Source organism: Epinephelus lanceolatus, chromosome 9 (genome assembly GCF_041903045.1).
Source record: "Epinephelus lanceolatus isolate andai-2023 chromosome 9, ASM4190304v1, whole genome shotgun sequence".
Classification (NCBI taxonomy): Eukaryota; Metazoa; Chordata; class Actinopteri; order Perciformes; family Serranidae; genus Epinephelus; species Epinephelus lanceolatus.
The window spans coordinates 40,960,184-40,974,097 of NC_135742.1; the positions used below are offsets into that span (position 1 = coordinate 40,960,184).

Below are 13,914 nucleotides of genomic sequence, written 5' to 3' on the forward strand. Positions count from 1 at the left end.
CAGAGGACCAAAGAAATAAAGCTAGTCAGAACTGCCCCAAACTATGGAGGTTTAAGTGTGCCACCAGAATAATAATTGATTTTCAAAGGTCAGTAGGTAAATAGAATCTTTTCCTTCACTGAGATCATTAACATAGTGATGAATTAAATTAGCATTTAAATAATGCTGTTAAAACAGTTTTTCATATTTATTCAGTTCAGTTTATCATTGAACATATGAACAGCAGCATATATATTCAACAACATTTAACACATCATACTTTGAAAACCTTCATGGAAATAAATAATTAGCTCAAAACAACATGTAAATCAAAGGTTTACCATTCAGCAGTCTAAAAGCTTCAGTGACTGCTGTTTTTCTGAACCTAGATTTGAGTTTTTTAATCCTCCTCCCAGGGTGCATTCTTTCACAGAGCTGGAATCATCTCCATCAATGATCAGAGCCTTTTAAAGACAGAGATAAAAGGAGAGAGCCGTCATTTAGGATGCACTCTGAACTATTTTTCTTTTTCTTTTCAGCAGTAGTCAGGCAACCAAATTTAACTGTGACAGATTTGAATGTGGCACTCCAACCATAACTTCTCTGCAAAACTGGAACATAGCTTCCCTTAGAACTCAAAAAAAATCTAATCAGTCAAAATTTTAAGATTGATTGATTTAAGTTTTGCAGTGATTATAGCGCCAATGAATCTAAATTCTTTCACATTCTAAAAGGTTTCCTGGTAATTTCAAGAGGTGCTAAAGTCTTTGATGACCTCTTCATGTGCCTAGTTTTTCAGTGTTAAACTGAAGATTATTTATTATTATTTTTATGCCTCCGTGCCGGTGATAGGTGTGGTTGGAGGTATTGTGTTTTCAGGTTGCCCATCCGTACGTCCATACGTCTGTCTGTACATATGTCTGTACATATGTCTGTCCGTCCCATCCTTGTGATTGTGATATCTCACCATGAGGGAATTTCTTTAAAGTTAGCACAAACATCCACTTGGACTCAGCAATGAACTTAATTGATTTTTTGGTGGTCAAAGGTCAAGGTCACTGTGACCTTGCATCTATCGCATTCATGAACGCTGTATGTCAAGAAGGCCTTAAGCAGGTTTCCTCAAATTTGTCACAAATGTACACTTGGACTCAAGAACGAAATGATTAAAATTTGTTTGTTGAAGGTCAAAGTTCACATTCACTGTGACCTCACAAAACATGTTTTTTTGGCCATAACTCAGTTATTCTTACACTAATTATGACAAAATTTCACACACGTCTAATAGGATATGTATGATGAAGTGCTGACATTTTATATCCAAAAGGTCAAAGGTCATCTTCACTTTGGTATCATAATGCATAACGCAAAAATACTTTTCTTGCCATTACTCAGCGTCATATCTGAGGAACAGAGGGGGAGACATTTGGTCAGATACTGATTTGGTGACACTAATCTTGAAACTGTACTGATTGTATAGATCTTCTGTGCTGCTGGGGGGAAGATGTGTGTGAAGCATCCATGTTTTCACAGACATGGATGTAAATTGTAAGTGCAACTTGAGTGGTCTGCAGAAGTATACAACAGCAAGGCAGTAATTCTAGTTATTATTATTATTATTATCACCAGGCACAGTATTACAACACTCACTCCTACATGCTGATTTGACAGTTCCTTGTAATATTGCCAGCAAAGAAAATATCATAAATGGTACAACTGTTTGTATACAGTAGAGAGTGCTATTGAGCCACTTGCTTCCTGTCCTACAACGAGAACCCAGAAATACATTTTTATAAAAATAATTAAGAAAACAACAACAACAAAAAAGCCCTCAGCTTCTGAAAAAAGAAATCTCTGAAGACTTGCTAAGTAACTAATGTATCCTAAGGCTTTTTATTTATTTATTCATAAATAAATGCATGAAGGCAAAAATATTAATGTTGCACAGCATATTTATTTAAATTAAATTAGTTATTACTTTATTAATTTTAACTACATCATTTAAACACAAACAGGTATTGTGCTTGATGAATTATAATTAACCAATAAAAAAAGGTAATAATTATTCCTTGTGACACACTTGAGCCTCCATACCAAACACAGTATAATTAATGAAAGGATATATAATTAAAACAAAGTGTCCATTGGCATTATTTCAACTGTTTCCTAGTTACAATCATGTTTACATATACAAAGGTTGAAAATATCATGCATTCAAGCAACTAAAAATACCACCTGAAATTAAGCAGTCTTAAGTTTCTGCTTGCAGCTGCTCAGCTTCTGTGTATGACTGTAAAAAAAGAGAGAGGTCACTGGCAGGTCAGGATGTAATCAGGACCCTACTGCTGGCTGAGAGGTTCTTAGGAAAAACCTCCAGCCCAATTGGAAATTGAACTGATCATATTGATTTAAAAGTGCTCATCTTGACAAGCAGAAGCGATCCCTGTAATCGCTCAAAAGTGCAATCTTTCTCTGTGTTTTCTCTTCCAGATAATATGTCATACTTTTAGATGAAGGACCACCCAAGACACAGCATGTGTAACACTCTGTTGCCTTTCTCTAAGCTGTAAAACGGCTGTGACCCAACCTGACTAAGTTGTAAAGCTTTCACACCTTTTGCACTTCTCTTTATACTGCTCTAAATCTTTAACTTTTTAATACATGATTCATTTTCCTGAATAAATAAACACAATTAAATCACATCATGTACTTTGAATTGTGTGATTCATTAAGTATAGAAGTTGAATAATGCCAGTGGAAGAAGTCAGTAAGCTGCCATCAGATGAATGTGCTTCATTTTACAGTATTGCCTGAATATTGAATCATGATGTTGCAGGGTGATGATTTATTTTTGTGAATACAGAATGTTGCATGACAAAGCGTGGCTCATAAAGTGGGTAAGATGTTGTTGAGTCTTCAGTGTAATAACATATTAATGATCTGTCCTAACAGTGTAGCAACTTGCCGTTGTCTGTCCAGGTGGTATATCTGAACTCTCATCACCTCCCTGTTGTCTCTTGCTGCATTTCCACTTCACGCAAACTCTCATTCCACATGCACACCTCTTGCTGCACTGTCAGGCTCGCCATAATTCACTGATGGCCCCAGCCTGGAGCCTGGAGATAGTCTGTGCAGTCTGCTGGCTGGGCTTGTAAGCATCTGTGTGGAGCGAGTGTGTACAGCTAATGCTAAGCACAAAGAAGGGTCAAAACAGAAACAGTAATTCTCACCTAACATAAAAATTGTTCAGGAGCAGTTAGATTTTAAGTTAACATTTCTATGTTTTCTTAACAATTTCCCTGAAAGTTTCAAGGACAGATTGTTGTAATTTGCATCTACCCACAGTATAGGGAAAATAAGAATAATGTTCTGTGATATAGCACATATTAAATACAAACTTTGGTATTTTACAATCTGGACCATTCTTTTGCCATGTTTGTGTCAAGTGACTAATGGAGACAACAATTTTTGAATTTGGTCCAGTATTGAGGGAGACTGCTGCAGTCAGCAGCCGCTCAACAGGCTACACTGTAACCACTTGGGGCATTAGTGCAACATCAATTTACGTTCACTCAAAGTGTTTGTTTTTGCCACTGATAGGCTCAGATTGTTATTATAAGTGTCCAACAACATTATGGAAAGGATCCCTACAGAGACATGAAAAGTTTTTCTTTACATAATTAACGCAAAGTAACAGTTAGTTTTAGGCAAGTAAAGTTACTGTGGTTAGGTTTAGGAAAAGATGGTGAGGACATACCCTAAATTGATTCTAAGTTCATACAGATCCAAATACGCAACTCCAGGGGAAAGTCCTGGGTGAAAATCTTTTTTTTTTTGTGACACGTCCACCACCCCAACCTGCCTCCTTATGAGCTCTTCCTTGTTTACTGCTGTCAGTGCATTAGTCACATGATCATAGCCTTTCAAAAAACATGGTATTCAATGATTTTGGGTGCACAGCTTTTTGTAGGAAAACCTATATGAAACATATGTGAAACAGCCTGTTTCTTTACCTTTCGCTTGATCTGTTTTGCTATTGTGTTTAACCAAGTCCCGGTAACGAGAAGTCTCATTCTGAAATCAAGCGAGATGTGACTTGTTGCATAAATACAACAGCAGACCTACGGGTGAGAGTCGGAGAGAGAAGTGCTGGAAAGGATTAGTTGTGGTGGAGCACAGAGAGCATAGCTTGGTGTGTTATAAAAGATTTTTGCTGTCATGGCTGAATATTTGAAGAAATTAAAGGAAACCTTTAATTTCTTCAAAGGGATCTTTTCCATAATGTTGTCAGACACTTATAATAACAATCTGAGCCTGTATGTGGCAAAAACAAGTACTTATATTGGTTGTAAATTGTGGCCTGTCTCACAGCTACTGGCTGCAGCACTCTCTGTTAATACTGGACCAATTTCAAAAATTGTTGTTCCAATTAGCCACAAAGGCATAAAGGATATGGTCCAAGTTAAAAAATTCCAAAGTTTCCCTGTAAACACAGCACTTACTAAAGTGTTTAACAACAACAAAATGGTATTATAGTTATGAACTGTAATGTTAGTTATGTCCAGTGTCTAGAAGTTGTCCAGTAGTATTTCCTTAAGAGAACAAATCTTAAAATCTTAAAGGCTGCAAAAACTGACAGAGAGTTATTTAAACCCACATAAAAACACTGTCCTTCATATTTGTTGAGTTATATGCTTGCTTGTAATAAACAATTCTACAGAAAGACAACTTCATCACTATAAGTACAAAGAGAGAAGTCAAAAACAGTGAACTGACTCATTTTGTTTGCTAACTTAGGTAGGATTAGCTGCTATATGCTTCTGACCAAAAATATTTGAGGAGGTCAACCACAACATGTGGTTTCAGTCTGGTCTAGTTTTCACTGAAATACCTTCCTACTAGAGAAAGGTGTTTCAATGAAAACTGTTCATAGCAAAGTCAGTGGATCTTCGTCATACGTTTTGTCTACCTACTTTGTCCAAATACTGTTGACCGAGCTCTTTCTCTCAATTATTTGGGCACAATATACAATACAATCTAATACAGCAACACCACAGGGTAAGCATACAATCCAAAACCAGCTTAGTTAAGTAGCTTTAACGTTGAGTAATGTCTGTAGCTGGAGTCAGGATGTCTAGCAGGAGCTGAAGAGGGCATGTTCAACCTGAAAATACACAGATGCACTCCACCCTACCACTCACTGCAACACTGACTAACACGTAAACAGTCACCCAGTAGTGAATCTATGTAAAATGGACATGAATCCCTACAAGCACCAATAAGTTGTCTGTTTCTGCTGCTCCTGCCATGGATTAATACAAAAACAAGATTAAACATGTAAAGTTCCACCAGCAGCTGCAATGATAATTTCACCCCACATTATGAAAGTGTTAGGTGGAAGAGGATTTAACTTCTCTTAAGCCTCACAGTTGTGTTGCTACCTGGGGGTGCTACTAGAGGAAAGGTCATGGAGTCATTAAAATTAAAAGGTTCATCCTCTGAGTAACATAAATGTACTCAGAAGGGAAACATGTTGAAAAAACACATAAAATACGGTTGTAAGCAAAAGGTAATATGTGTGCTTAAGTAATAGAAAATAGATTTCTCTCATAGCTGAAATTTTAGGTATGATGTAGAAAAGTGGCTCTTGACTTTTTGGGGTGCTGGACCTTTTGTCCTGGAGGGTTCAGTACGACAGGCATATCTGAAGCCCTGTCAAAAATACCATCCGGTTAATCAGGCTCATTGATATCTGCTGCATATTAAAAGCCTTCAAGCCACCAACATATTATTTCAAACATCTTCCACAAACCTCTTGCATCACCACCAAGGACCACCAGAGGTCCATTGCTCGGCTAAGAGACAGTGGTATATGGGCATCTGTCTTTAGCCCTGTTTGTTCAGCTACTTGTTACATTTCAAATATTTCCACAGTAGAGACTGAAATTGGTAGAAATGTTGTGCTGATGGTGGCGCTAGGGGAAAGGTTAAGAGGTCGCCAAAAACAAACCAACAGATTCTGTGGGGACCAGGAATATCCAATCTGTCCTGCTGTTGTGAAGATATTCTTGCTCTGGAGTGTGTGATGGATGCACAGATGAGATAGACCGACCCATATCGCCATCCTCATGTCCTGCCTCTAGAGGGCAGATGGAAAAAAAATGTGGGTCTTTGTGATGGAGTCTTTTACACCATCACACAGTCTCAGTTTGGTATTGACATATATCTGAATGATGGATGTTGTTTGGCTGACACTTGCCCATATCAGGTTTGACATGTTATCTTCACATTTCTCTGTCTCTGTCTCTCTCACCTTCTGTCTTACATTGTCTCTCTTTCTTTCATTTCAATGTCTCATTGGTGCTTTTTCTGGTTACAGCCCTGCATGCAGAATGTCTCTCTAACCCTAATCCAACTAATTAATATGCACTATATGTCACCATGTGAAACATGGCTGTGCCAGACCCCCAGCTGACCCTGCCCCCCTGTCCTTCCCCCTTTCCAAGCGACGATCTCTTATTGTCTGCTGGTTTATGACGGCGTGTTGTCTTCGGGGAACAGATTTGTTGGCACTCTTTTATTTGTTCTCTTTTATGTGGTTCCCTGGCTTGTCCTCTCACACCTGAGTCCTCAAATGTTGCTTCTGTTTCTGGTTTCTTGGTGTACTGGCTCCTGTTAAAGCTTCTGTTGTCAGCCTCCCTACCTCTCTCCCCTCAGAGCAGTGTGCTGCGTGTCACACTCTGATGGATAAAAGCAGCAAAATCAAAGAGCCTCCCACCCATGTTCACTTCAAATGAAAAGAAAAAAAAAAATCATAGGGACCAAATGAAAGCCAGGCGCTCTCTGTGGAGAGCCGGACTGTGTGTAAGCACTTTGGACCAGCTTGCTTTTGGGTTCCAAAGCAGTAGAGATACTCCCTTGAGGTCAGACCTACCCTCATACTGGCATTGCAGCGGTTGCCTCATTGATCTTTAGAAAGCATTTCTTGAAAGTGTTCGAACATGAATTAGTCTTACTGTATCTCTTTAAGTTACAATCTTTAAGATATACATTATATCAAACCTCTTTTTTGATAGTACTCATGGCCAGCAGGTTTTCAATAACATTCAGTATATTTGTATCCATCCATCTTTCTTTCATCTTTTATTTGAATGTGAACTGGCAACGGCAGCAAGCTAGTTCAGATGTCCTTCTTCCCAGCTGCATCCTCCAGGAACTTTTGGGTGTAGCAAGGTGTTTCCAGGCCAGATGGGACATCATCCCTCTGAAGCCCAAGACACACCAAACCGACTTCTAAGAACTAGTGGCAATGAAAGCCAACTGCTGCATTGCCTCACGTGGCCTGTGTCTCGGCCAAAAAGTGTCACATGAACACACTGCAAAGACTACAGTGGATAGCCAACCAGCCAACAATGTATGCTCTGTGCCCCCATGAGAGGAAATAACTCTCCACACCAGCAGACAGTGTTGGCCTGTATTCATCATTCAAAAAGAGAAATCTTGGTGCTAGTTAGCCATTTAGCACATTAACAACACAATCCCATGTTAAAAGAACAGAGCATATTTACCGTGCGCCAGTGAACAGCATCAGAAACCATCGGGAAACATTTCTGCAAAAGAGTTTAATGGCTTAAGAAAAATATTCTTACCTTGCCTTTACCTACCCCACATGGGCCGATGTGGGGCAACAGTTTGGAACACACAGCACCAACTAAGGTGATAGACACTCAACCACTGCCCAACATTGACTGATGGCCAACTGTTGGCTTGGTATGTCAGGGCCTTAATATGTTCTAAGTGTCAAGAAAAATTTTTAATACTTCCTCGTGCTTCTACATGTTCAGTATCATAAAGCATGAGCACAGACCTGTGGGCCCTAAATATTAAAACACACATAACCAACAACATGGTGTTGCCAAACCAACCAGGATCTTCACTACAGTGTATTGCACCCATTGCTAATCATCATATATATATACACTGGAAGGTCAGAAAATAATATAAAAACATTCAGTGTTTTTACACAAATTTGAACAATAATGCTGTTTTTACACAAAGTATTTCTGGACTATGAATTTGGATGGAGAAACAGCTGCTTTTATCCTGAGTATTGAGCTGTGGCACCAGAGTTTGTTCTCATCATGTTGACAAAAACATCTCTAATAATGTCCTCATCCTGTCCAAGGCGATAATTAGCTGGTGTTGGGGCTTCTTGAGGCAGCCTTTTTCTACTGCTGCTGCTGCTGCTGCTGGTGGGGGATTTAACTTGAAAGAAGTCTCTGTGTCTAACTGAGATGTTTGTCTGTTTGTCTGTCTATCAGACATATCAGAGATGGAGTCATACCATTCCTATTCTCCCCCAGAAGAGAGGAGGTCCCGCCAGTCTGACCTGTCCTCCCACTCTTCTAATGAAAGAGACAACCCCAGGTAGGTTGGGTGAAAGTTTTGACTAATAAGTTAAAATCCAGAAAAGGCAATACCTGAACCAACTGACTTCCAGTTTGGTTATGTAGATGTGTGACCTAACTAGAAATATGTCCTCAAGGACTGCGAAATTGACCCAAGACTTGACATAGATTTTTCTTGATTGACTTGAGACTCACATTTGACTTTTCCAAAGATGTCAAAATGCTCTGATGAGCACTAATTGAAGTTAGCTAATAAGGTATCTTGTTAGTACCTATTGCCTTCTTGAAATGTATGTGAGCTTTTACTGTATTCCTGTCCACCTCCTGCAGTACATGAGCTAAGTTAACTTACTCAGGCTTTAATCAGTTGCTGTTACATCTTGTAGTCCCTTTAAAGTCTCTCATCCTGTTTGTGTGTGCGCATGTGGTTGTGTGTAACAGGGAAGAGCCCATGAGGACAGCTGAGATGTCAGCGATGGCCTCCCCGTTCAGAGTTCCCGAAGATCCCCAGGCCTCAGCCGAGCTGAACAAAGACACACCGCACACTGAGGAGCCTCCAGGTTATCACTCACAACACCATCCACCTCCGTCTACCATGGCAGGGTCACAGTCCTTACATTAACAGAGAATAATTCGTGGCACTTTCCCCCTGCAAAAACAAATGGATTGCTAAAACACAACCAGTTTTGTTGTTTGTTAGTCTTGAACAGTGGTCTGCAGCTTGGTAGGTGTCTCTCCTAGTAGGTGTTGTTACTACAAGCAAAACCTTTCACATCAAACTAAGTCCTTTGATCCACTGCCAACATAAAAGATATTGATTAGTGCAGCTTTGAAACCAAATCTCAGCATAGATTTGGAGCTACATCGACCAGTGGACTGCAGTGTTCACAGCTCCACCTTTTAGCACCAAATCTGTGTGTTTGGTACTCCAACAGAGGGGTTACCAAATGGGGACGTAAGGAACGGTTCCATTGATACCATCCACAACTTTTCACAGTGGAAATGAAAATAATGTGTACCAAACTAAACTGAACCGTACCGGACTGCCTGGTGGAAACGGAGCTTATGTCACTATCTCAAAGAAAATCTGAATCAGCTGCTCTCTAAACTCTGACAGTCCATTCTGCATCATTTTTCTCCAGTAAAAGGCTGCCTTTAAATCGTTTGGTCATTTCCAAAGCTTCATTACACATTTACTTTAACTGACAAACATGTTGGTGTAAGCATAGAAGATATTAACAACACTCTTCTGATGTTCTTATCAACAGCTGCTGTAACAGCCACGCCCAAGATTCTCCTCCGACCAAGTCCAGAAGATGAGAAAATATACGGGTGACTTTGTCTTTTTCTCATCTTGTTTCCCCCCCTTAATTATGTTTTATTCATAATCATGTGAAAGGGTTTGTACATCAGACCAGAATTATTCTGAGGCCTTCACATCCTCAGTACATGAATCCACCTCAACCCGTACTAATTGTGCCAACTCAAGGAATGTACAGTATGCTTCATGTCTCTGGGCACTGAATACATTGGAAATGATTATGTTATGGCTTGAGCTCTGCTCTTGGCATTTAGAACAGCACCGCTGCAGGAACTGTCTTCAACTTGACTTACTGTTGGTGATGGGGATGTATAAAAAAGTGTATATAGTCAGGTGTATTTTAGACTCTGGTTGACATCATGACATGACACATAAAGACCTGCAAGACTCCACAGCAGCATATAATGATGTCACTTCTTTCCACAGTGTAAAGGTCAAATCATTACAACTATGAGCAGCAGCTCTGTTCACCCTGCTCTGTGACACTAACTATATAGTGTGTACTGTAGTAATTGCCATATGATACTGTTTTGGCAATTAGCATCAACCTGTTGTCATTTCCATGGCGTCAAATACGGACACTTTGTCATGCCCCTTAGTGCCTCAGGGCAGCCTTTTGTGTGTCTATGTGACGCACAGTTTTATTGCTTTGTAACGTGTAGTTGATGCGATGAAAAAGTCACTGTTAGGTTCAGGCAACAACAGTTAGGTTTAGAGAAAAAGATTATGTTTTTGGTTAAAATAAGTATCTTTGTTATGTAACATGATTCATTTATATCAGTGGGTGACGTCTGTGAGACGACAACCGTACATAAATTATGTAACGTTTAATTAAAACAATGGTAAAATTTGGTTTCACACGGGACGTAGGTATGTTAATTATATTTAATAACCTTGGCTTTTGATTTCAAATGAGACACAAACTCTGGCCTTCGTGGTGAAAGTCCAGTTTTGTCTGACCCATCCAAGTTAGTTGAAAGCCTGGTGTGTCTCATTAAACCACTGAACGCTCCCTTTGCTGTTGATATCACATGCTGTACTGAATGACAAAGTGTCCGTAATTGACAACCTGAGAATGAGAACAAGCTGTTTGTACACAGGAACTCATGTACTTTACTTTCGCTTACTAACAATTAATGGTGAAAGAAGTATACAAAGTCTTTACTGATCCAAAGAGGATAAATATACTATAAAATACTCTGGCTAGTGAAACTACAAACATATCAAAAATTTGTACTAAAAGTACTCAGTATGCAGAAGATGGCTGCTTTAGTGCTTTTTTACTTGTATATTAATGCACTGAAATGAATGGACTCATTTTCAACATGAATTCAATTTTTAAAAGAAGATGATAAATGGGTGTCAGTGAGGTCAGTGATGTTAGTAATTCAGTGTGCTGTGTGGGAAAGGTGGTGTGTGGATGCTGGCAGACATTATAAAGGAACCAAACCCAGTGAGTGGGAAGTCTCCCTGAGAGGACTGAGGTGACTGCTTGTGTGGTGTCAGGAAAATGACATACTCAAATGAAGTAATACCTCAATATTATAGTTAAGTACAGTCCTTGTAAACATACTTTGTTATTTTCCACTACTGCTAATTGGAAACAACAGAAAACAGTAGAGTTGGAATGAGCTCCAGTATTTTAATTAAAAAGTAAAAATCTTTTTATTTTATTTTCCCCATAGACATTGTTATGTGACATGAAACTCTGCTGGCTGAACTAGCAATACAGACCAGGTATCTGGTCCATACAGCAGAGTGGGATGAATTACTGTCTTGTAAATGAACAGTGTTGTTTCCACTTGCATGTTCTCAGTTCTCTAACGCTGATGCAGCTGATTTAACGATGTATTTTCTCTGTGTCAGCACTGGAGGAGAGAAGGCCACCAAGGTACTGTAGGGAAGTCGATCCATGTTTTTTAAAGGTTAAAGGTAAATGAAGAGCAGGAGAAGTTACCTATAAATCCACCAACAATAAAGATGGCAGTGTTGAGAAAACTCAAAACAGACTGCAGATAAAATCAGCTCACTTTCAAATTCTGGGTCAGTTGTGGGTGTTTTGTTCTCAACTGCAATGATACAGCGTTGCAAAGCTCTGAGTCATGCCTCCAGCTGGCTTCTTCTCCATGGCAAACTTTGCTAATGGGTTCTGTAGTGTTAGAGCCATGGTTTCTCAAAAACAAAGCCGAAATAATTATGTTTTCATGTGTTGCATACTGCCATTTTAACATTTGTCAAAGGCAAAGAATTGCATTGAGGAATATATAGCAACAGGTATACTGACAGTAAATATGTACATGACTAATGGGGAAAATAGTTTTTGAAATTAGTCCAGTATGGAGGAGAAAGAGACTGTAATGTATCCACTTGGGGCGTGTTTAAACTGTCAGTGTACGTCCACTAAAAGTGCTTGTTTTCACAACTGATGTGTTTAGATTACTGTTTGAGGTGTCTGACATCTTATGGAACGTATTTCTACACACAGCTTTTTGTCAAGGAGTAATCTCCATTTTATTTAATCCTAAACAGTCAGAAATCACGATTGCCAATCCCACCAGATTTCATTTAAATAAACACTAATTTTATCATCATAAAACACACTTCATTCAGAGTCAACAAAAGGAAGTAAAACTTACAAACATCATCCTACTTTGTCTTTCCGCTGTTCCAACAACCACCACCTGGTTTGGTTGAAATTAGTCCTTAATTCACCCAGTTAGATGTGAAAATATGCTGGCCCTATTCACGCTAAAATTACTGCTTATTTAAAGGGCAAATTCAGGGCTGTTTCTGGTTAAACAAAAAGGATTTTACTCTTCAACAAACAGGTCTGTTCCTGTAGGGATCCTTTCCATAATGTTGCCAGACACTTTAAGTAACAACCTGAGCCTATCAGGCAAAAACAATCACTTTTAGTGGATGTGAATTGACAGGGAAAACATGCTTTAAGTGGTTACATTGCAGCCTGTTTTGCCACTACCAGCTGCAGCGCTTTCTCTGAATACTGAACCAGTTTCAAAAATTGTTATTCCCATTAGTCAGATTGACACAAAAGCATAGAAAAACTGGCGTGCATTTTACATCTTATTTACAGCCTGGTAGTTGATATGTTGGTGTTGGTCCTGTCAGTATGCTACCTGTTGATGCTGACCATATTTACAAGGGAAAAATGAAAATTTGGATGGGAGATACAGCAAATCAACACAGCCAGAAATATATGAAGATATACACTGAGGCCACTGCAGCAATTTTTCAGACACAGACGTGATACATTCTGCCCCATCAAACAGGTGCACAAGGCTGAAATCACACTTCAGTCAGGACCACTTTAGTCAAAGAATATTTTATTTCCATTTACAATTTGATATTTGACAGTATGGCACTGTTTTGGGACAATGTTAATAAAACCAGGCACATATTGTTAATGGCAGCATGTGTGTCCCCTCCTGTAGACCGAACACAGTGATGGTGAATTTCCAGAAGGGAGACAGCGTGGGGCTGAGGCTGGCAGGAGGTAATGATGTTGGCATCTTCATTGCTAGTGTTCAAGAGGGCAGTCCTGCTGAAGAGGAGGGCCTGCGCATCGGAGATCAAATCCTAAAGGTAAACCACTTAAGACAGAACTTATTTAGATTTCATAAACAATAATAAGCTCAGACAAGCCACAGTTAAAATGATGTTGTGAATGTGAGTTTACAGAAGAAAAATGAGTGTTATCACCTGAATAGCAAACAGTCCTAATTATTGTACCCTTTGTTTGCATGTTAAAGGTGAACAATGTGGATTTTCAAGGTGTAGTGAGAGAAGAAGCAGTGCTCTTCCTGTTGGAGATTCCTAAAGGGGAAGTGGTCACCATCCTGGCACAGAGCAAACCTGATGGTAAACATTCCCTCCACAGAAACATAGTCAGTTACATTTCTCACATTAATAAAATAGACATCAAGAACACAGTTCATCCTTTAACCAATAACACAATTTTTCTCTGTCTATAAAAGGAGCCGTCCGGCATCCAGTACCATCATAAAGCCAAAGGTTCCATTTTTAGACAAGACATTTCACAGTCTATCAGATCAGGCAGGTTAGCGTGACATTTTATGAGCACATTCATGCTCCTCAGAAGATGAACCTTTCTTTTTTTCTTATACCCTTCAGGCCAAAATGTTCACATAACTTTCAAGATATCTCTTAATTTAATAATTTTATAGA

General features: G+C 39.2%; 1 protein-coding gene across 5 annotated transcripts in view; it reads left to right on the forward strand.

Annotated features, from left to right (window-relative positions):
• tjp2b (tight junction protein 2b (zona occludens 2)) overlaps positions 1-13,914 on the forward strand; it is a 139,240-nt gene that overhangs the window by 81,190 nt on the left and 44,136 nt on the right. For 4 of the 5 annotated variants that reach the window (XR_013492056.1, XM_033620220.2, XM_033620218.2 and 1 more), the window contains exons 8-12: positions 8,301-8,406; positions 8,829-8,947; positions 9,656-9,719; positions 13,161-13,311; positions 13,479-13,587. Coding sequence is in view for 4 of the 5 variants with exons in the window: in XM_033620220.2 (XP_033476111.2) it covers positions 8,301-8,406; positions 8,829-8,947; positions 9,656-9,719; positions 13,161-13,311; positions 13,479-13,587 (549 nt within the window). In the remaining variant the exon portion in view is untranslated. Of the gene's footprint in view, positions 1-2,469; positions 2,685-8,300; positions 8,407-8,828; positions 8,948-9,655; positions 9,720-13,160; positions 13,312-13,478; positions 13,588-13,914 lie in introns of those variants that run through there. The other variant, XM_078170964.1, reaches the window with a different exon arrangement.